General features: G+C 37.2%; 1 protein-coding gene across 16 annotated transcripts in view; it reads right to left on the minus strand.

Annotated features, from left to right (window-relative positions):
• LOC122023709 overlaps positions 1–13,790 on the minus strand; it is a 57,028-nt gene extending 43,238 nt beyond the window's left edge. For 10 of the 16 annotated variants that reach the window (XR_006123214.1, XR_006123211.1, XR_006123212.1 and 7 more), the window contains exons 1-2: positions 13,548–13,790; positions 13,384–13,469 (exon numbers count right to left, since the gene is read on the minus strand). Coding sequence is in view for 10 of the 16 variants with exons in the window: in XM_042581982.1 (XP_042437916.1) it covers positions 13,384–13,469; positions 13,548–13,707 (246 nt within the window). In the remaining 6 variants the exon portion in view is untranslated. Of the gene's footprint in view, positions 1–2,933; positions 3,035–5,321; positions 5,770–5,906; positions 6,253–6,302; positions 6,464–13,383; positions 13,470–13,547 lie in introns of those variants that run through there. The other 6 variants (XM_042581983.1, XM_042581988.1, XM_042581987.1 and 3 more) reach the window with 6 other exon arrangements.
• Positions 13,791–25,085: the final 11,295 nt, after the last annotated feature.

Consider the following 25,085-nt stretch of genomic DNA (forward strand, 5'->3'; position numbering starts at 1 on the left):
CTCGAAAATAATAATAATAATATTATTATTATTATTATATTATTTTTAAAAATATTAATAATAATATTGATAATAATATTAATATTAAAAAATTTAAAATATTAATAATAAAATTATTATTATTATTGATATTAATATTAATATTAATATTAATATTAATAGTAAAATAATAATAATATAAAATTAATTTGGGGAGGGAAGCGGGGATGGGGATTTGATTCCCAGTGGTTCAGGTTCGAGGATTCCTTGAACTCGAAAAAGTGGGGATGGGGATGGGGATGGGGACGGGGATGAAATTTGGGAGCGGAGATGGGGATGGCAAACTCGTCCCCCGCCCCATTGTCATCCCTAGGAGCAATACCAATAGTTGACCTTCTATCAGTCTGTTCTCTTGCCCAACTTGCATCTATGCAAATCTCAACTACACGACTTCCACTCTTTCTGAAGAGTAATCCATGACCAAGAGTTATCTTCAAGTATCTCAAAATTCTGGTCACTGCATCTAAATGATCCTCAATTGGATTATTCATATGTTGGCTAACTACACTTACCGAATAAGGAATGTCGGATCGAGTGTGTGATAGGTAGATGAGCTTTCCAACCAGCCTTTGATACCTACCCTTGTCAATTGGTGTGTCTTCTTCACTTCGATTCAGTTTCTTTGTAGAATCCATAGGTTTATCAGCAAGTTTGCAGCCAAGAAAACCGGTTTCATTCAGCAAGTCCAGTATATACTTCGTTTATGATATAACAATACCCTTCTTTGATCGAGCCACCTCTATTCTGAGAAAGTATCTCAGTGTCCCATGGTCTTTGATTTTGAATTCGGTTGATAGTAATTTTTTCAGCCTAAGAATTTCCTCTAAATCATCTCCAATAAGGATGATATCATTCATATAGCCTATAAGAATTGTCATTTTTCATCCTGATTCACCTTTAATAAACAATGTGTGATCTCCCTGACACTGTGAATACCCATTTGTTGTTAAAGTCTTAGCAAATCTCTCAAACCATGCGCGAGGAGATTGCTTTAAGTCGTACAATAACTTCTTTAATTTGCACACCAAGTTTCGATTTGACCTATTTTCTAATCCAAGAGGTATGATCATGTAGACTTCCTCTTCGAGAACTCCATTCAAGAATGTGTTCTTGACATCAAGTTGATATAATAGTCAATCTTGATTTATTGCTAAGGATAGTAACACTCGAACTGTGTTTAGTTTGGCCACTGGTGTGAAGGTCTCTTGATAGTTAATTCCGTAGGATTAAGTGAACCCCTTAGCTATAAGTCTTGCCTTGAACCTGTCTATACTCCCATCAACTTTGTACTTGACGATAAAAATCCACTTACACCCAACCAGATTTTTTACGGGTGGTAATGTTGTCAAGACCTAGGTGTTATTGCTTTCTAAGGTCCGAACCTCTTTTTCTACAACTTTCTTCCATTATGGTCTTATGAGAGCCTCCTGAATAGATAGGGTCACTTTAACACGGTCCAGATTTGTGACAAATGTCCTGTGAGATGGAGACAACTTTCCATATGCAACATATATTTGAATTGGATGTTCAATGCATCCACGGATCCCTTTCCTATAAGCAATGGGCAAATTTGAATCATCAATTATAGAAGCAAGAGTATAATGAGGAGAGGAATCCATACCAACGTGAGTGTCAGATACAGCGGGATTTGGTTCTTGTGTTTGAAAATGTTGAGTTTGCATAAGTTCTCCGATTTGCTTGGTTATTGTTCTACTTCTATAGACATAAAGGTTAATGTTATTGGTATCAAGTTGCAATGGATTTTGGGCTTCTGTAGTGATAGGGATAGTTTGAAGAGGTGCAAGGACAGAAATAGTACTGAAATTAGGTGTAGTACTGGAATTTGAAGGTTGATCGAATGGAACAAAAATTGATCGAGTATCCTGAAGTAGATCCCAAATTTGATATTCTTTGGAACTATTCTCCTCCTAAATATCGGATTTGAGAAAGTATGTTTGACTCTTGAAAAAGGTAACATCCATGGAATTATAGACTTTCCTAGTAATAGGAGAATAACATTTATAACCTTTTTATGAGAAGAGTACCCTAAAAAGATACACTTGAGTAATTTTGGATTGAGTTTGGTACGATGACTATGATAAATGTGGACGAAGGCGGTGCACCCACAAATTCGAAGAGGAAGATCAGAGGTGAAAGCAAGAATTTGAGGATGTGTTGTGGTGACAACATGACAAGGTGTTTGGAATTTTAAAACATGACTTAGCTAATGTGGCTATAAGTATAGCCTCCAAAAAAAATAAATAAATAAATAAAATAAATATATATATATAGGAACATTATTAATGAACATATTGGCATGGGTGACTTCAAGCAAGTGTCTATTTTTCCGTTCATCCACTCCGTTTTATCATGGAGTGTCTACACGAGAACTTATATGAGCAATTCCATGTTTTGACAAGGGCCAAGAATGGAGTTGAAATAGTCCTTTGCGTTATTAGTTTTGAGAACTTGGATTTGACTTCTAAACTGGGTTGAAATCATAATATGAAAGGATTTAAAAATTATGGTTGTTTCGGATTTTTCTTTCATGAGAAATGTCCAAGTGATTCTTATGTGATCATCAATAAATGTTACAAACCACCGAGCTTCATTGATATTTTCCACACATAATGGCCCCCAAATATCACTATTAAATGACTCAAAATGGATATGACGGTTTGTATAGTTAACTTGAGTATACATGTGCATGCTTCGCTAATTGATAAATATCACACTGATAATAAGTGAAATCCTTATTGATGAACAAATGAGAGAACAATTTTTAATACAAGCAAAGTTTGGATGACTAAGGCGATAGTGTCACAACATGACTTGACTCTCTACTAAGATAAACTTAGAACTGGGACCAGACATAGAATTAAAAACAAACTTACCAGACTTTGGACATGACTCGAAATCATAACTTGATTGATGAACTTGTCCACTTGGGAGGTTCTTTTGTTTGAGCAAATAAAGTCCTCAATACATATCAGCACTGCTAATTGTAGGTCCGTGTTAGGTCGACTAGATGAGAGTGAATAGCCTTGCAATCAAAGTTAGAGAAAATCTTTTGCTATTGAACTTAGACAAGGATACAAGTTAGTTAGTTCGATAAAAATAACAACTCATAAAATAAAAAGAGACACAAGAATTACTTAGTTACAACTTAAATGGTTGCTAATTCAAGGTGGTTGAAAAGCTCACTAATAGAACTCCTTCATTGAAGAAGAAGTAGCCTAACACAATTCTAAAGCTCAGAAAAGACTAGAAAAGTGAATACAAGTTGTTGAATAATTCCTAGCGGAGGCTTTTTATAGCCTCCTGAAAAATGTTACTGCTAGTTGGAGGCGCCTCTAAGGGGATCTAGGGCCCTTCTAAGAGGATAACTTTTATCCTCTTCTCAACGGTAGTCTTACGGCTACTAACTGGTTGGAGACGCCTTCAATGTCTTGAAGGCACCTCTACGCCTCTGCTTGAGGCGCCTTCGATCTTGCTTGAGGCGCCTTAATGCCTGATGGTCAAGGCATCTTCGCTGGATTGTAAGGCACCTTCGTGCCTTTATTGGACAGCTCCAACAACAGCACCCGAGGCGCCTTCAATCATAATGGAGGCGTCTCGAATCTTCAAGATCAATCTCCAAGTTGATCTTCTTCGATCCCGCTCGCTTGGGTGATGCTCCGGTGATCCGAAATTGAGCTCACTCAAACTCAACTCCGACCTTCTTCTAGTCCACCGGTGTACTCTTCTGCAGCACCTCGTCCCTTTGATGCACCGAGTCCGTCGACTCGCTTCTCGTGTCATCCTTCTCGCTAGTGGCATCTTCCACTCGACTTCCTAAGTTCCTGTACACTAGTCACAAGGTATCAAACACAACAAGACCTAACTTGACTTAGTTGACCACATCAAAATCAATCCGAGGTACTTACAATCTCCCTCTTTTTGATATGCATCAATCCAAGTTAACTTAGGGTCACAAATAATAATATAACATAAGAAATATTAAGTAAAACAAAATTTGCAATTATTAAGTACCGAAAAAAATTGCAATAATGCAGACATAACATAACAATAATGCACACATAACATAACCTCCCCTTAACCCTCTACATTTTCTCCCACTTTGATCACATCAAAAAATAAAGGGAAAAAATATGAATATTTAGAAAAATTTTGAAAAAAAAATCCATAAGGCTTAAAATAAAGTTTTCTAGAATATTATTTTTTTCTCAAAATTAATTTTCAAAAGTAATAATTTTTGTCAATTAAACCTTAATTTTGGAAAAAAAATATAATTTAAAAACTCTTTTTAAGTTTCGAAAAATACTGAAAATTGTTGTTATAGTAAAAAAAAAAAAGTAGGATTAGAAAAAAGTTTTTACAAAAAAATATTTATACTTGACGAGAATACTTATTTTTAAACAGAAATGATTATTGTTGAATTTAAATATTTAAAAATAGATTTTTTAACTTAAAAAATCTGACTGATTTTTCTCAACGTTCAAAGTACACCGATAATCTCCAGAAAAATCAAAATTTTCAAAATTAATCTCCAAAAGAATTTTAAAATTTAAATTATATTTTTTTATTAAAAATTCATAAAAATCGAATAATATTTTAAAAAAATTGAAAATTTTTATTATAACAGAAAACATAACTCGTGATCACAAAAAAATTATGTTTTTGAAAAATGAACTTTCTACACAATTGTAATTGTCAAAACTCATTTTTTTTAAAGAAGAATAACAAACAGAAAATTTTGAAAGTATTTTTGCAAGTAAATAATATTTCTATTTTGCACAGAAGAAATATTTCAACCAAAATTTTAAACAGTAAATATATGAGATAATTAATTTTACTAAATAATAAGAAGATTAAACTAAGTTTCTATTTTAGCATGCATAAAAATTAATTAAATCAGATTTGGGTACCCAGTATAAGTTTCTACAACAAGAAAAAATTTTAGAATGTTTTTTCTATCACTTTTGTAATTTGATCCCTAGGATTCCTAATATACCAATTTAGCCCTCCATTATTTCTAAATTTTGAAGTTGATGAAAAATTTGAGCATGCACCATTCTTTTTCAGTAATTCTATTTGCTTTTTAGTTTATCATTTTCAATTTTCAGTTTATCAAAAGTTTCTAAGGGACATGTTTTTGTTAAGGTAGCTTTTAAGTCTAAATTTTCCCTTTTTAATTTATTATTCTTAGTTTTAAATTTGCATAAAGATTCAAACATTAATTTTATACCTTCATAAAATTAGTTAAGAGGAAGAAGGCATACCTCACTTACCATGTCGATCTCGAAATTTGACTCTCCCCATTCATCGCTGCTTTCCTTTGAAGTAGCTCCCCCTTTATCGATGCTCTCCATTTGGTGACTCACCATTAATGCAAGTCCAGCGTATGATTTGACCTCTGATTCGGATGACAACGATTTGTCCCACGTCGCCTTCAGATTCTCGTGCTTCGTTCGGGTTGGCCTTTTGTCTGTCTTTTTCCTTCAGTTTAAGACGGCCATATTTTACGTGTCCTTCATTGCAGTTGTAGCATCTTATTCTCCCCTCGAAGAGGTTTCTTAGCCTGTGACTTGTTAAAATTGTTAGACTTGGAGAATTTTGAAAATTTTCTTACCGTGTATGCTCTTTCGTCTTCGTTGAGAGATATGTTAGAATCCGGTTCATCCTTCTTGGCTTGCAAAGGTAGGTTCTGGCTTGGCTCCTTTCTTTGTCCTACACACCAAGACTCGTGTAATTCGAAAGTTGAAAATAAATTTTCTAAAGTACTTACCTCGAAGTCGTTTGATATATAATAAGAGTCTACTATAAACGTCAATTCCGGTGTTCTCGAGAACGCATTTAAAGCATACCTTTATGACTCCCGATTAGTTACCGCCTCTCAGAGGTTCGTTAATCCGGTGATTAATTCCTTGATTCTTATGTGTAGGTGGGCTACCATCTTTTCTTTTTCCATCCGGAGGTTGCTGAGTTGATTCCAGAGCAAGTCCCGTCTTACGAGTTTAGCTTCGGATGTGCTTTCGTAGAGTTTCAAGAACTTCTCTCAAAGTTCTTTTGCTGAGTCGTAGACGGTTGACTTCTTGGAATGGAAGAACGCTCAACAGATGGAACTATGTTTTATCGTTTGCTACGAAGTTAGCTTATTCCTTTTTGATCCATAGATACTCCTCTACTCCATGTTGGTATTTGATTACTACAAAATCATATTTAATTATTAACAGAATTTCAAAATATATTTTGAAAAATACCTCCATTCGCTTTTTCCACATCGCGAAATCTCCTTCAAACTTTAGTGGATAAATGTTTGAACAGGCCATCGTCTTGTTGCTTAAGTCGGCGGTTGGTAAGCGGTTAGGCTCTGATACTAACTATTGGTCCGTGTTAGGACGGCTAGAGGGGGTGAATAGACCTGCAATCAAAGTTAGAGAAAATCTCTTGCTAGTGAACTTAGACAAGGATACATAGTTAGTCAGATAAAAATAACAACTCATAAAATAAAAAGAGACACAAAAATTACTTGGTTACAACCTTGATGGTTGTTAATCCAAGACGGTTGTTAAGCTCACTAATAGAACTCCTTCGTTGAAGGAGGAGTAGTCTTACACAATTCTAAAGCTCAGAAAAGACTAGGAAAGTAAATACAACAGTTGTTGAATAATTTCTAGTTCCATAGGGCTTTTTATAACCTCTTAAAAAAAATTACCGTTGCTTAGAGGCACCTCCAAGGGGATTTAGGGCACCTCCAAGAGGATAAACTTTTATCCTTTTCTCAAGGGTAGCCTAACGGCTACTGACTGGTTGGAGGCGCCTTCAATGTCCTTGGAGGCACCTTTGCGCTTCTGCTTGAGACGCCTTCGATCTTGCTTGAGGCACCTTAGCGCTTGATGGTCGAGGCGTCTTCGCTGATTGTAAGGCGCCTTTGCACCTTTGTTAGAAAGCTCCAACAACAACACCCGAGGCGCCTTTAATCATAATAAAGGCGCTTCGGGTCTTCAAGAATAGCCTCCAAGTTGAACGTTTTCGATCCCGCTCGCTTAGGTGATGCTCCGGTAGTCCAAAATTAAGCTCATTCAAACTCAACTCCGACCTTCGAGCAGGCTTCCTCCCCGGCTTCTCGTCCCTTGAACGTCGCATATGTCCTTCTCATCCACCGGTGTACTCTTCCGCAGCACCTCGTCCCTCGGATGCACGGAGCTCGTTGACTCGCTTCCATATCATCCTTCTCGCTAGCCGCGTCTTCCGCTCGACTTCTTGTATTCCTAAGTTCCTGCACATTTAGACATAAGGCATCAAACACAACAGGACCTAACTTGACTTGGTTGACCACATCAAAACCAACCTGGGGTACTTATACCAATCACCTTCCCTGAATCCGCAACTTGAAAAACACAAGAATTGGAATGAAACTTAGTGAAACAATTGAGATCCCGAGTGATCTGACTAATAGAAAGTAGATTGCAATTCAACTTTAGAATAAAAAGAACAGATGAAAGATGTAAGTCTTGTGTGATATGTATAGATCTTGTTCCTGCAACTGGAGAAATTATAGCATTTTTACTCCTAAGTGACTAGAACAAGGCAGAAAGCACGCTCCTGTCTTCTTGCGGCACTCCCTAGAATATGCAAATCTGCAAGTGGGCTACGTCTTGGCCTCCTGGTTGATTCGAGGATGCACAGACCTCTAGGTTGGTGGTTTGAAAGATCTAGCCTCTTGGACATTTGTTCATGGCCGGAGGAGCCTTGACTCGTGTGGGGTCTTTTCAATTTGTTCTCCTCTTTCCGCCGTTTGATATCGATCGATTTGAATTGTTGCCCCCATTAACTCTTCAAAATCCCTTAGCTCGAACACCGCCAGAGCCGATTGAATTCTACTCTTCAGACCCTTCTTGAAATAATGGAGTTTTAATGTCTCATCCGCCATGATCGCTGGAGAATATATTCCTAGTGCGTGGAACTTGGACGGATACTCCATTATTGGCATAGTTGGAACTTGAGTGAGGTTTTCAAATTCAGTTAATTTTTGAAGGTGTATGACAGTTGGAAAATATTGCCTAAAAAGGCTTCTCGAAACCTTTGCCACGTGATTTATCCCCTTTCTGCCATAGAAGGTGCAATGTTCATCCACCACTTTGCAGCTTTGTCTACCAGAAATAGAGTTATAACCTCCACTTTAATTTCTTAGGAAATTTCTAGCAATCAGAGATGATTCTCTATCTCCTTCAACCAGTTTTGCCCAACCTCCGAGTCTGAGTTCCCATCGAAGTTTGGCACTCGTGCCCTCTGAAGGGGCTCATAATTAGGGGTGTAATCGAGCTGAGCCAAGCCGAACTCTTGAATGTTTGAGTTTAGCTCAGTTATAATCGAGCCAAACTCGAGCTTTATTTAACGAATATATTCATGGCTCACGAACTTATTTGAGCTTTTATCGAGCCTAAACAAGCTTAATAAATATAAATTATTAATTTAAATATTCATTAAAAACTAAATTATATATATAAAGAAAATTATAATATTCTTATTAAAATTTACAATTTTATTCTAATAGATAAATTTAATATATTTGTCTATATGTTTTATAAGTAGAGTGTAAAATGTATAAATTCAATATCAAAACTATTATTTTTTATTTAAAATTTGATTCATGAGCTTAACGAACATGTTCACGAGCTAACGAGCCAAATATTGTGAAGTTTGAGCTTGGTTTATTTATCTTAACGAGCCTCGTTAAACGAGCTCAAACGAGATTTTATCGAATCGAGCTTCGAATAGCTCATAAGCGGCCTGGTTCCTTTACACCCGTACTCATAATGATGTTTAATCTCATTTGACTGAGGGACTGGTGGTGGTGGTTGATTAGTAGTTGGGTTTACAAACCCTTGAAGTGTGGTTGCCACTATTGTTACTATAGCCACTAGGTCTTCGCGACTCTTGTACTCTTGGTGATGGTTGTCTACTACTGCATGCTTCGTTATCATTTTCTCTTGGGTAAGCGTCGCATAGGAAAGAGTAGAAAACGTCATTTAGATGATAATTTCTCTCTTTTCTTTTTTTTTATTCGTTTGCAAAGATTATGTACAAACTATTCATGAAGCTAAGTAGACTCTGGAGTAATCTATTAAAGTGTAGCTAAAATTATAGGTTTGAGAATTTGTCTTCACACTCTCTCCCTGCATTTGAAAAAAAAAATATATAGAATTTGAACTTCATATTTAAAACCATACCTTTTTTATTTCTCCTCCTCATTCTCTAGCCTGTTTTTTCCTTGGTGGTTAGTCCAATCAAGAGTCGGCTGATAATGATACCAATTGTAGAATCGTTGGAGATAGATAGAGAGGTGAATATCGAACTGTTTTCATTGTTCTTCTTTTTCCATTATCAAAATGTTAGTAGCAATGGAATAATAAACAATTAAAATAAAAACAAGAGACACAACACTTTTACTTTGTTCACACCCCAATGTGTCATGTCAAAGGCCTACGTGCTCAGAGTGAGTCCACTATGCGTATCTCCTTTCCGAAACTTTTCCATAAGCAGAAAAAACTCTTATAAATTTTGTACACAAACACAAATTATAAAACAAAGCGCATATAAAGTAATACAAACAAAGTTTTGTCGATCTGTCTGAAAAATGTTGCGCACTATAGAATCGAGAGAAGCACTAGAAGGGGATGAATAGCGTGTGTGGCTTACTTGTTTTTTTTTCTTTTTCAAACATAAGCAGCGGAAACACATTGCTAAGACAACTTTATTTTTACTTGGTTCACAACCTCAGACTGCTAGTCCAAGGCCCACAATCATTTCGCTTCGATTGGCGATTATTAATATTTTTCTCCAAGGAGAAAGAGATTTGTCTCTTGACAAAAGATGAGGAATTGTAGCAAGTTTATCATTCCTTAAGAGTTTAAAGCACGAAGACGAAATGAAAATACAAGTATACCACAAAAAACAGATCTTAGAGGGTTGCTTTGTTGTCAGAGTAGCACAGCAGCATTGTGTCAAGATTTTGAAGCAAGATGAGAGCGAGAGGGCGTATCGCAGTTATGTCCAAAGCCTCTAGTCAAGCGTCCTTTTATAAGCTAGGTTCGATCTACCGATCTACCCAATCAGCCTACCGAAAGCCTCAAAAATCATATCCAGATCCGACATATTGGTCGACCGATCTAGGTCTACCGATCCAGCCTTCGACTAATGACTTTCCGCCACATCAGCGCCTTGAAGTCGATCATCTGCCACATCTGCTCCGCAACCCTTATCTTTGACCACGCATTTTGCCACGTCAGTGGGTCAACTCTTATCCCCGTGCCACGTAAGCAAGATGGTCCTTAGCACGTGCCACGTTAGCCATCTGAGACTTATCTTGTCCACCTTAGATGCCACATCAGCACATAGGACATCTCAATTGACACCTCAGCATTCGGTAGATCGAACCTTACCTTTCGATCAATTAAACCTCACCTTTCGATTGGTCAATCAGCCCGATAGATCTACTGATCCTTGTAAAACAAGGTTAGTACAAAAAAAAAGATGATCAATCAAAGTAAAGTTTGATAGTTACTTAACTGTTCGATCTCGACTTCAAAATTCGAGTGGAACCCTTAATCGGATCATTGCCAAAGGTTGTCCCCAAAATGAGGACTCGTCCTTACCTGTTCTTCTTTTTAAAAGAACCTCTCCACTCCATGAGCTTACTTTACTTACCATTTGCCAAACATCTGATCTTTCAAACTAGTTTGAGCTTCCTCTACTCAGCATTTGATCACTTGACTCACCAAGGTTTTCTTCTGTCACAATATCCGGTCCTCGCTGACCTATCGAGTCTGTCTTGTTATATGTCTGGTCGAGTGACCCATCTAGACTTCTGTGCTTGCTTGATTTGCTAAGACTTCCATTGGCTAGTATCCAATACAACCTACCAGGACTTTCGCTTGCCTAGTATTTAGTCAACTTGACGTATTAGGGCTTTTCTGCTTAAGCTACATGTAGCTTATTAGATCACCATAATATTTAACTTTGAGTCTTTGCCAACATCAAAACTTAAGTTCGATTATCTGGTGCTTCCTGCACTAACATGCACTCCTCCTAGCGCTTCCTTAATCATCAAGCAGAATTTCGAGAGCTTTTTACGAACACTGAATAATAGGATTGAGAGAGAATGGTTGTCTTGAACGTAGAGTCTTCGTCTCTTTTTTTATAGAGTTGGATCCGACCTTTATTGGCCAACTAAAAACTTTATCTTATCTACCGAATACTTGATCAAACTCTATCTAGACACCGAGCCTTGTGATCTCGTCTCTATCAAGTTTATCAGTCGATTGAACCTCTTATCGGTTGATCTAATCTTTTGATCACCCGAATCAAGAGATCTAGGACCCGAACCCGACTTGGATTCATTCGGTGAACCAAATCGGTTGTCCGGTTGACCGAACCAGTTCAGCTCCAATTCAAGTTTAATTCACTCCAAACTTAGTCCAACTTTGTCCAGTTGTGTTTGTCTGCTCTCCGTTTTGCTTCCACCTCCAAGTTCTGCAAAAATATTCATACAAAACACAAACACACACAAGCCTAATCATTAAATTTACCTGACCTACTAGATCACACAAGCCTAATCCTATAAATACCTACTAGACTTGCATCTTGCTCAGAGTTCACTCCTCCAAGGCCTCTACCTAAAGTCCACACCTCTAAGGCCACACAAGTCAGGCATTTAGTGATCCTTGACTCACCTGGACTTTCTTTGCCAAGCATCTAGTCACCCTTGACCTGCTTAGACTTTTTCTAATCATCAGATCAACCTTGAGCTGACTAGCCTTTCCCTTTTCTAGTCATCCGATCAACCTTGACCTGGCTAGGCTTTTCTTTGCTAGTCATCCGATCAATCTTGACCAGACTAGACTTCTCTTTAATAGTCATCCGGTCAATCTTGAACTGACTAGACTCCTCATTTAGTTCACTTCCAAACATTTGGTCCTGTTTGAATCAACCCTTGGTCAAGCTTGACCAGGCAGCTGATTGCATCAACAATTTGAACAAGCTTATATCTAGAAATTTGTCCAAACCTTGACTTAATTTTTCTACCTTCAACAACTTTAAAGTATAATCTTCACCACTAGAATACACTACTACTCACTAGCATCTCCTAAGAATATTTTCTTCTCTGAGAGCAAAAAAGGTTCCATAATCTTGCTCCGACTTTTTCTTCCAAGTTATAACTGAGACTCTTTCCATCAAGCTAAGACAAGGAACACATTGAAAAACCCAAATGCTAAGCAAGCATAAAATTCAAGTTCACGAACTCTGTGAGGCAGCTTGGAAAGCCAAGAGTGGGCTTACCCTTCAAATGCACATATATCAAAATCATCATGATCTACTATACATTGACTTAGGTTTGAGAATCCAATGAGGGTATGGTTATAGGTGTATGACAGCTCATTTACAAGTGATCAGTGAAAGCACTCAATGTGCAACTAAAAATGTTAGGTGTCCAACACAAATACATAGAGGGTAGATGAAGAGTCTGAGTATCGAAGATCTTCATAAAGATTCTCACAAAAAGGAGTTTGCTAAACAATCAACCAAAGACTAGAAAGTGACGCAGATAGCATAGACCAAAGTTATGTCAGTATTTAATTTTAAATCAAATACCAGTACAATGAACAACAGTGCAAACACAAAAAATGATTTTCTCCCATCGGATACTTTTAAAACACTTAAATGATTCACAAAACAAAGTACATGTGTTTTCTATTTGTGTGAAACTATTCTTCAAAGGTACAAAAAGATTTTTTTTAGGGAAATAGTTTTTTTTTTTAATTTTGATTGCACATACGAAGCTTAGTTTGAATTATTTTGCAGCATTTGGTCCTAGGGAGGTGGGGAAACTTTTCCTTTTTCGCCCTGCAGCATTTGGTTCTACAGCATTTGATTGGACATCTAAATATATTTCAGGAAAGGTGGAACATTTTTTCCTATTTTCCAAAGCCTAAACTATCATGGGTACTTTGGTTTCCTCCTCTATAGAATGCTCTTAGCACAACCATGACCAATGTGATCTTGACATTTCTTCATAACATAACAATCAAACAGATACCCAGCACTCCTCCATTTAAGAAGCTTGATGTTGTGAATGTATACACTCTTTTAGTATTTATTTCTTCACCTGTAAAATTCTTTACTCCCAATCACTCGATGGAAAATTACTTCTTTCCTAACCAATTAGATTAAACCGAATAAGCAACTTCTACCTAGTTCTCAGCTTTGTAATTTGCTATAGGGATGTTCCAAATACATTTCAAGGATACATCAAAAAGAACAAAAACAATTAGCACTCACTTTGACAGCCCGCCACTGGTCCAAGCATTCGCGGTGGACGTACTTGGAAGTTCCCTTGCACTTGCACGGCGCTATGAACTCCGTTACTACAAATCCATAGTCCGACTGAGAAAAAGCAGTGTAGCAAAAGCATCAAAGGAGAAAAGAAATCGATCTGGAATTACAAGGAGAAAGATGAGCCCCGAGAGAAGTGCGAGGAGCGTCGCTCTCAAGGCAGATCCGGCACTGGAACTGCTCGCGGGGGCCGGCTTCGAGGTCGATCTCGTTGGGCTGGGCGATCGGAGCCGGTGCGAGGAGCGGAGAGGAGCTCCCCAGATCCGACATTGCTAGGTTGAAATCGCAAGCGGAGGAGGAAATCAGGCAGGGAACGGAGTTGCCTCGACACAGACGCAGGAAAAGTGAGGCAGGATCCCATCTCATATAATATAACATCATATAATATAATATAATATAATATAATATAAACTACTCATTTACGTGACATTACTAGCTCGATTACTTTACATTATTAAATCTCTTTTATTCTCTCTACCCTTCTATCCTTTATTCAAAACTTCACCCTCAACATTTAATCTCTTGACTTTTTTAAATATAAATTTCCCTTGCTCTCACTCCTTCCTTCGCCGTCGTCTTCTGCTCCATCTCACTCCTGTCGACAAGCAAAGCAAAGACACTGTAAACTAAGGATGCACATGCTTGTTCTTGAGCTGGCTGAAAGCTCTCCCAAACTATCACCGCAAACATAGTTGACGCTGCTTTGCTTAACACCTCTTTTAATTCTCGATCGTAAGCTCTTCCACTCTAGTATATATTTTTCAGCTCTGTATAATATTTTTTATTAAAATTTATCCTACAACGTACAAGTTCTACCTGCTACAACGTATAGTAGTTACTTGGACAGTCCAAATAATATTTTCTTACCATTTTTTGGTTATATGATTTGTATGGAATCTGCAAAACATCATTTCTCATATTTCATAATCAATCGTAAGTCATTTCATTTTAAGTTGTAATTCCCTCTAATTCTAATATATTATTAGGATTTATGTTACAACGTACAAGCTCGATATCTGCTATAATATGTAGCAGCTACTTGGACATTTAGCTGATACAATGTGTAGCAGTTACTTGGATAGTTAACTGCTACATGTTGTAGCAGTTACTTGGACATTTAGCTGCTACAACGTGTAATAGCTACTTGGACATTTAGCCGCTACAACATATAGCAGCTACTTGGATAAGTAGTTGCTACACGTTGTAATAGTTACTTGGACATTTAGCTGCTACAACGTACAGCAACTACTTGGTAAGTCATTTCATTTTAAGTTGTAATTTCCACTAATCCTAATATTATATGTGATTATAAATAATTTATTTAATTAATATAGAGGAAAACATATGTTGTCTTTATTGGACATCAATCGGGTGTTTATGACATCTAGATAGAAGTATCTACATAAGTTAATCTTTTGAAGGGCGCTCACTATACATCAGTCCTTCGAGAGTAAAGAAGATGCAATGAGAGCTTTTGAAGCCTACAACGTACAATCTTACAATGTTAATAATCTTTTTTTTGATAAAATTTAATTTTTTTAGTTATATAATTTATAGGAAACTTACCAATTTAAGTCATTTCAATTTCTCACAATTAATTCGATGATAAATCATTTCAATTTAAGTTGTAATTCCCTCTAATATTATTAGGATTTATGCTACAATGGAAAATCCCTAGCTGTTATAACGTATAGTAGCTATTTAGATAGTTAGCTTCTACACGTTATAGTAACTACTTTAACAGCTAGCTATTACACGTTATAGCTGCTAATTTACACGTTGTAGCAGCTGCTTTGATAGTCAAAGCAACCTTTTCTTGTCATTTTTAGTTATTTAATTTGTAGGAAACTTGCCAAATATCATTTCTTACAATTCATTCGATGATAAGTCGTTTCAATTTAAGTTGTAATTCCCTCTAATTCTAATATATATTATTAGGATTTATGCTCCAACGTACAAGCCCGATGTCTGCTACAACGTGTAGCAGGTACTTGGATATTTAGCTACTACAACGTATAACAACTTCTTAGTTATTTAGCTGCTACAACGTGTAGCAACTACTTGGACATGTAGTTACTACAATGGTTATAACCCTTAAATAGGGCGTGTAATAAATATTTTGATAGATTCTCATTGGAAGTATATCAATGGCTTATGGTGTCTTCGTCTATCAACCTCACCGCGATGACTCATTTTCTCTTTCGAAGCTTCACCTTCATCGTAAGTATTTCGTTAAGGTTTAATGTTTTGATTCATCTCCTCTTGTTTAGGATTTTAATTTTTTTTTTAAGGTTTTGATTCTTCTCCAAACTACTACAATGATGTTGACTGATTATAGGCCTTCACTTTGAAGACTTACTTTCAGGGAATAGGGTTTAAAAAAAGGTTATAACATTGTAGCAGCTACTCGATAGTAGGTACTACAACGTAGTTAAATCCTACTGACTGCTACAACGTGGCTAAACCCTACTTGTTGCCACGTTGTAGCAGTTATTTAACCATAACTACTACTACGTGATCAGTAGCCATGTTGTAGTAGCTACTAATCATGTTGTAGTAGCTAGCTAGCTATTAGACATTGTAATGCATCATATTATGGTTGAAAACTAACAATATTATAATGAAGCCAAATGATTATCACTAAGATCTTATGTAATTGTTTGACAAAATTAAATGGTGAACCAAAAAACTTATGTTTTCTGTGCATATCATAAGAAAGTGCATTGGTAAAGTAATTATCCTCACTTCAAGCCTTTTTTATCATCACTAGACATAAATGACTGGTGGATGGAGTTGATAAATGGAAGTCAATTTGCTTGGACTGTAGCCATGCCTGAAATTACAAGTATCCGAAGCTTATACAAAATATGTTTAACAATTAGAACATTGAAGACAAATATTTCATCTTTCATACTTCACAAGGAAGGATATTTCACTGATTCTAGGACTCTTAGACGAAGGCGACGAAGTAATTTGCAGCAACATGTGACCGCCACCCCACTCTTTTTTCAACACTTCAATAATGTGGAGTGTTCAAAGAAGGAACTAGAGAACATAATGATCAACCTCAGCAAACAACCTTCATCTACTAAATCTGACACTCTCTTTTTCCAACTTTTAATATTATATTTCTTTATTTATGTTTTATTTACTACTACTAGTAGTATATCCAGATTACCAGTATAATCACTAATTGATTATGTAGATGATTATGAGAAGTTAGGTAGGTATAATTGGTGTATGGCTGTATGTGATTATATAAGCTCACAGTTGGGGGTCATTAGTGTGATGCTTTCACAGAAGCCGAAGCCAGAGGACCTTGAGGGAAATAAAGCTCCCATGTTTAAAGGGTTTATACATCTCCTCACCATAAGTTCTTAAATTTGACGATAGATTCATATATTTTATGCATAAAATTTTTAATTTAACCATTCTTATTGTATTACAGATGTGGATGTGTGAACATGTCAAAATAATGGAGTCTTACAAATAACATGCCCTTTCATGAATATACAAATGAAAGTGGTTAGGCTCCCATGTAGAGATAAGAAAGTATGAGATTGTAGAACTACCTGTAGCCTAAATAATTGTTGATTTAAGTTCATCGGATTTAGAGACATATCTGCTCTTAAATGATTCTATAGAAAATGTTGTAGAAAATATAGATCAATAAATTAATGCTTCCTTGTGATATATGATTTCTTATATGTTGTTAAGTTTCATGCTATATGTTGTATTAAAAAGTTGGAACCTCACCTTTAGGTTTCGACCAACAATGAATTAGGGTTTGTAGGAAGATCAAAACCCCAACCATGCATGATAATGACTTCTTATGATGTGCTATGAAATTTAGGTCACCATGTTGTATGTTATATGCTTTATGTATGTGCACTTATGACATCATGTTATGATTCCTTATGATATGCTTTATGTATGTGCACTTATGACATCATATTATGATTCCTTATGATATGCTTTATGTTATGTGCACCTCATGCTATTATGATATGTTTATGAAAGGCTTATGTAAGATGAAAAGCCTAAGAGATGTTTCCCTTGAGATGAGATCAAGAGCACTCTTCATGATATGACAAGAACATGAAATGTTATGATATGACAAGAACATGATATGTTATGATATGACATGCTATTTTACTTTGTATGACTTGTACCAAGGGTGGACTCCATAAGCGCCCCTAGGTCGATGGTCTATGAAACGGGCCTAGTAAAAGGGATGGACTCCTAAGTTGCCCCTAGGTCGATGGTCTATGAAACGGGCCTAGTTCCTAGTAGGTTCAAGATTTAATACCTTGGATCTATTTAGGATGCGCGCACTCATGTATGTATGTGGTACAAGCCGGACCCTCATGTTGAGATTATGTTTAAGTATGTATATAATATATGTTTTCAAAAGGACATCCTGCATATACTCATCTCATGTCACATGTTTTCAAAAGAACATCTTGCATCTACAAGTTCATGTTGTATGTTTTCCTTTATGCTACTTTAAAGATGCTCTTGAGATATGTCCATGATGTTCACATGATATGATATGATTTTATGTTTATGATGTTCACATGATATGATATGATTTTATGTTTATGATGTTCACATGATATGATATGATTTTATGTTTATGATGTTCACATGATATGATATGATTTTATGATCATGCTCTCACATGATATGATATGACTTTATGTTATGCTCTCACATGTTATGTTATGACTTACCAAATGTACATGTTATCATTTTATGTTCATGTATGAATCATGGTTTTTGTGAGTAGGAAAGGAACTTACTAAGCCCATGGGCTTATAGTCTTTTTATGTTTCCTTGTACTGCAGAAAAAGGAAAGGAATGGCTAAATTAAGAGGAGCAGCAGGAAGGGCAAGTGTGTGTGTGGCAGTGGCATGGTGGAAGAAAATAAAACTGCTTTATGTTTATATGTTTTTAAGTTGCGTATGAACCATGTGTTGTCATTATGCTTTGATGGTACTTGCACTAGTATGGATAGTATGCACTTATGTTCTCCTTATTTTATGTTAGTATGCTTATGGTATCATGAATCATGTTTCAAGTAGTTGATACTAATTAAGTTAAATGCATGAACATCAGTATGTCTACATATTCAATATGAGAAGCATGATGTTTACTGTAGTTAGTGTAGAAAAAATTTTATAACTGTTTCCGCTGCCATGATTTCTTTTATATGTATGCACGTATATAAGCAAGTAACCCCGTCCCTCCTTGAGTAGTGGGAGGGCGGGCGTTATAGTTTGGTATCAGAGCAGGTCTGCCTTTCCACTACACACACATCAAGCCTACATCCTGCCGCTCCAAGTAAGAATTTCTATGCCTACGCTATTACTTCTTTTTTTTATGTATGATAAGGAATGCTTTAATTTAAGTATGCATGTCTACTCCATTTTTTTTTTATTATTTGATAGGTTACAGTTTTAGTAAGTATGCATGATGGTAGATTAGGACTAATAATAACTTATGCTAGCCTTGTTGTCATTCCTGAAGATAAGCATGGCTAGAAGACGCAATACAAGAACCGATGAGACAGTACCTCCACCTGATCTGATGCATGTAGTCACTGAACTTCAGCGTCAGGTCACAGAACAGCAGCAAATAATAAACACTCTGATGAATCAGCAAGGGAATCCTGCTACCCCACCAGGAAATCAGAATACGATGCCAGTTATACCTACAGCTACACCAGTGCCACCGGCACCTGCACCACCGGTAGGCCCAGCTTCAGTGGTTCGTCAAGAGGCGTATCTGATTCAATGGCAGAGACTGAAGCCGGAAGCCTTCTCTGGTAACTGTGAGCCATGGGACGCCCAAGCCTGGTTCAAGATCGTGGAGAGCATAGTGGAGCTATTGGATTGGCCCAAACACGAGAAAGTCAAATGTGCATCGTTCTGCCTTACGGGCGATGCCAGAATGTGGTGGGACCGAGTAAAAGTAAAGAGACAAGTGAATCAAATGAGATGGACAGACTTCGAGACTGAATTCTTCGAGGAATTCTTTCACATGCGTGTGACCAACAAGCAATATAATGAGTTCACCGAGTTCCGACAAGGTGACCTCTCAGTTAATGAAGCTGTGAAGAAATTTAACCGTCTAGCGCGCCTATGCCCAGAATTGGTCAGCACAGTAAGAGAAAGAGTCAGACTTATGCTGAAGATGCTCAAACCTGAGATAGCTCTGAATGTGGCCAGCGGAGTTAATAGACCGTAGACTGCCGAAGAGTTAATCAGCAGTGCCCTGATCACCGAACACTACTTGAAGGCGCTGAACGAGGGCAAAAGTCAAGCCCAGCCGGGAGGACAGAAATCTCAAAGCACCAAAGCCAACTGGAAAGGGAATCACAGTGGCAAGAGAAAGTAATGGAACGACACTAAAGGTGGTCCAACAAGCAAGCAACCTACGTTCCCTCAGTGTACCACATGCGGGAAGAAACATCCAGGAAAATGTCGTGTAGGCACAAATAAGTGCTACAACTGTGGATTGGAAGGACATATGGACAGAAACTGTCCCACTCAGAGTCAGACACCTCCTCAGTTGTATGTCCAGAACAGAGGTGCTCCCCCACAGCTACACCTGATGCAAGCTGCAATAGAGGGTCCTCAGATAAGCCAAGGGAGATTGGAGGCCCTGCCAGTTACAACAAATGCCAGAATTTTCTCCCTCACCAAGGAAGATGTGGCGAGTGCTTCTACCATTAGCACAGAACCAATGCTTGAATTTATTGGGAAACCAAGAGGAATTTGGTGCCACGGGGTTGAAAATGTGTCCGGACAGCTCTCTACCCTAACTATAGTACCGACGCTGTTCGACGATATATTGGGGAAGCAAACCCGTGACCCGAGCATCCAAAGGATCAAACAAGAGGTCTTAGAAGGAAAGAATGAGGGATTCCGTATCGCTGACAGTGGAATATTATACCTCAGGGATCACTTGTGTATTCCCGAGGATCCAGAGTTGCGAAAGAAGATACTAGAAGAAGCCCATGCAACGCCCTACGCGATGCATCCTGGATCCGCCAAGATGTACCAAGACCTGAAAAAGAAATTCTGGTAGTTTGGTATGAAAAGAGATGTGGCTCAATATGTCAGTACCTGCTTGACCTGCCAAAGGGTTAAAGCAGAACACCAGAGACCTGGAGGAGTACTGAAGCCAATCCAGATTCCAGAATGGAAATTAGAGGATATTTCTATGGATTTCATCTCGGGACTACCCAAAACGACGAACGGCTACGATGCCATATGGGTAATCATGGATAGACTGACGAAATCCGCTCACTTCCTAGCAATCAAGATGACTTACCCAATTGAGCAACTGGCTCAAATATATGTCAGGGAAATTATTAGATTACACGGGATTCCTAAGACCATCATTTCTGACAGAGACGGTCGCTTCGTTTCACATTTCTGGGAATGCGTTCAGAAGGCTCTTGGCACAAAGCTATTGTTCAGTACTGCCTTCCACCCTCAGACCGACGGACAGACAGAAAGGGTGAACCAAGTACTAGAAGACATGTTACAGGCTTGCGCCTTAGACTTTAAAGGAAGCTGGTGCCGCTATCTGTGCTTAGTGGAATTCGCCTACAATAATAGCTACCAAGCTACTATTGGAATGACGCCTTACGAGGCTTTGTATGGGAGGAAATGTAGGTCCCCTATATGCTGGTACAAAGGTGGTGAAAAGAAGGATATTGGATTTCGAACGGATTTCATTGACAACACCACCCGTGCTATACAGAACATCTACCAAAGAATAGAAACTGCTCAGAGCAGGCAGAAGAATTATGCGGATAAACGGCGTAGGCCGTTAGAATTCAGCGTCAGAGATTTAGTATTCCTCAAGGTAGCTCTTATGAAAGGAGTGATGAGATTCGGAAAGAAGGGAAAGCTAAGTCCGCGCTACGTGGGACCATATCCGATTTTGAAAAGAGTCGGCAAGGTAGCTTACGAGATAGAGCTGCCTCAAGAAATGTCGACAATCCACAACGTGTTCCATGTTTCAATGCTCAAGAAATGTATTCCTCGCATAGACCAAGTGATCGAGCCACAGACAGTGCAAGTTCAAGAGGACCTAAGTTATGAGAGCCGACCGGTGCAGATATTAGACCGAGATGTCAAAAGACTAAGGAACAAAGAGGTACCCTTAGTAAAGGTCCTGTGGCAAAATCAACGGTTCGAAGAAGCCACTTGGAAACGCGAAGACGATATGAAACAAAAGTAGCCGGAGTTATTTTAAGTTCGAGGACGAACTTTTATGAGGTATGGGGGACTGTAACACCCCTAGGGTCTCTAATAATTCATGTAGATTTATGCATGATTAATATAGATTTATGCATGATTAAAATAAGCCTTTAATTCAAATAGATTTATACATGATATAGTATGGGCCTTATGTGGATTCTTCTTTAGAAAATAAAATAAAAAGAACCAAAAAAAAAAGAGGCATGACAAGGATTGAACTTTAGACCTCTTGGTAAGTGGTTCCATGTCATAACCAGTGGCCCCAGCAGGGGTGTACTGATATGAAAAAGAGGAAAATTGTTGTTAAAGGTAAGGAAAGTGGAGGCTCTCTTCACTAAGGAGGAGAAGTCCAAGTTTCCTTCCTCTTCTCACAATGAAAAGAGAGTTTTTACTTTCTCCCTTCATTAAGGATGAGTAAAAGAAGAGGGAAGGAAAAATTCATGTTTTCTTCTTTCTCTCAATTGGAATAAAAGGGGAAAATGAATAAGAATCTTCATTTTTGCTCTCTCTTTCTCCTTCCTCCTTCTCTCCACCGAAACCATCCTCCTCTTCCTCACAATTGCCGAACCAAGCAAGAAGATTTGCCCTCTAGGAAAAACTTCACAACCAAGGATTTCTTCTCCTAGGGAATTTAGCAAGAGAAGTAAGTATCCTCTCACCTGCAGTACAATAGTTATCGTACGCTTTACGTTTTGTAAAAAAAAAAGAAAAAAAAGGGGACTTAGGGATCTCCTTGCAAGTTTCGGCTAAGACAAGAAGTTGTGGTCACTTATGGTTGTCAAGTTACAAATTATGCTACATGTTGTATAAATGAAACCTAGATCCTTACCTTAGGTTTCGGCCAAGATAGAATACAAGGCTTAGAGGAAAACTTTGAAACCTAAACATGATTGTTTATGCTCCTTCATGACATATGATATATTACATGTTGTTAGTTAAATTTTTATGCTACATGTTGTATAAATGAAACCTAGATCTTCACTTTAGGTTTCGGCCAAGATAGAATACAAGGCTTAGAGTAAAACTTTGAAACCTAAACATGATTGTTTATGCTCCTTCATGACATATGATATATTACATGTTGTTAGTTAAGTTTTTATGCTACATGTTGTATAAATGAGACCTAGATTCTTACTTTAGGTTTCGACCAAGATATAATACAAGGCTTAGAGTAAAACTTTGAAACCTAAACATGATTGTTTATGCTCCTTCATGACATATGATATATTACATGTTGTTAGTAAGTTTTATGCTACATGTTGTATAAATGAAACCTAGATCCTTACTTTAAGTTTCGGCCAAGATGGAGTACAAGGATTATAGTAAAATTTTGAAGCCTAACATGCTTATTTATGCTCCTTCATGATACATGATCTATTATATGTTGCTAGATAAGTTCTCATGCTACATGATGTATAAACAAAACCTAGAACCTTTCCTTAGGTTTCGGCCAAAGATGAACACAAGGTCTAGGGCAAGATTTTGAGACCTAACTATACTTGTTTGATGCTTCCTCATGATGTATGCTTTCTTATGCTATGTTAGGTTAAATATCCATGGCTTATGTTACTTGAAAAACCTAGAAACCCTACCTTAAAATTTCGGCCAAGTTAAGATACAAGGTCTAGGGCAAAAATTTGAAATGAAAACATGCTTGTTTATGCTCCTTCATGATACATGATCACTTATATGTTGTTAGTTAAGAGTTTTATGCTCCATGTGGTGTTAAAAGTTTAGAAACCCTACCTTGATGTTTCGGCCAAGTTGGGAAATAAGGTCTAGGGCAAGGTTTTGAGATCTAATCATGCTTGTATATACTTCCTTATGATGTATAATCATTATCATATGGTTGGTTTAAGTTTCATGTTTCATGTTGTATTTAAAAGTTTAAATACCTCACATTTAGGTTTCGGCCAAGATTGAAATTGAGACTTAGAGCAAAGTTTTGAAACCTAACCATGCTTATTTATGCTTCCTTGTGATATATGATTTCTTATATGTTGTTAAGTTTCATGCTATATGTTGTATTAAAAAGTTGGAACCTCACCTTTAGGTTTTTGCCAACAATGAATTAGGGTTTGAAGGAAGATCAAAACCCCAACCATGCATGATAATGACTTCTTATGATGTGCTATGAAATTTAGGTCACCATGTTGTATGTTATATGTTTTATGTATGTGCACTTATGACATCATGTTATGATTCCTTATGATATGCCTTATGTATGTGCACTTATGACATCATGTTATGATTCCTTATGATATGCTTTATGTTATGTGCACCTCATGCTATTATGATATGTTTATGAAAGGCTTATGTAAGATGAAAAGCCTAAGAGATGCTTCCCTTGAGATGAGATCAAGAACACTCTTCATGATATGACAAGAACATGAAATGTTATGATATGACAAGAACATGATATGTTATGATATGACATGATATGACATGCTATTTTACTTTGTATGGCTTGTACCAAGGGTGGGCTCCATAAGTGCCCCTAGGTCGATGGTCTATGAAATGGGCCTAGTAAAAGGGATGAGCTCCTAAGTTGCCCCTAGGTCGATGGTCTATGAAACGGGCCTAGTTCCTAGTAGGTTCAAGATTTGCTACCTTGGATCTATTTAGGATGCGCGCACTCATGTATGTATGTGGTACAAGCCGGACCCTCATGTTGAGATTATGTTTAAGTATGTATATGATATATGTTTTCAAAAGGACATCCTGCATATACTCATCTCATGTCACATGTTTTCAAAAGAACATCTTGCATCTACAAGTTCATGTTGTATGTTTTCCTTTATGCTACTTTAAAGATGCTCTTGAGATATGTCCATGATGTTCACATGATATGATATGATTTTATGTTTATGATGTTCACATGATATGATATGATTTTATGTTTATGATGTTCACATGATATGATATGATTTTATGTTTATGATGTTCACATGATATAATATGATTTTATGTTTATGTCTTCACATGATATGATATGATTTTATGATCATGCTCTCACATGATATGATATGACTTTATGTTATGCTCTCACATGTTATGTTATGACTTACCAAATGTACATGTTATCACTTTATGTTCATGTATGAATCATGGTTTTTGTGAGTAGGAAAGGAACTTACTAAGCCCATGGGCTTATAGTCTTTTTATGTTTCCTTGTACTGCAGAAAAAGGAAAGGGATGGCTAAATTAAGAGGAGCAGCAGGAAGGGCAAGTGTGTGTGTGGCAGTGGCATGGTGGAAGAAAACAAAACTGCTTTATGTTTATATGTTTTTAAGTTGCGTATGAACCATGTGTTGTCATTATGCTTTGATGGTACTTGCACTAGTATGGATAGTATGCACTTATGTTCTCCTT

The sequence above is a fragment of the Zingiber officinale genome, chromosome 9B (genome assembly GCF_018446385.1).
Source record: "Zingiber officinale cultivar Zhangliang chromosome 9B, Zo_v1.1, whole genome shotgun sequence".
Lineage (NCBI taxonomy): Eukaryota > Viridiplantae > Streptophyta > Magnoliopsida > Zingiberales > Zingiberaceae > Zingiber > Zingiber officinale.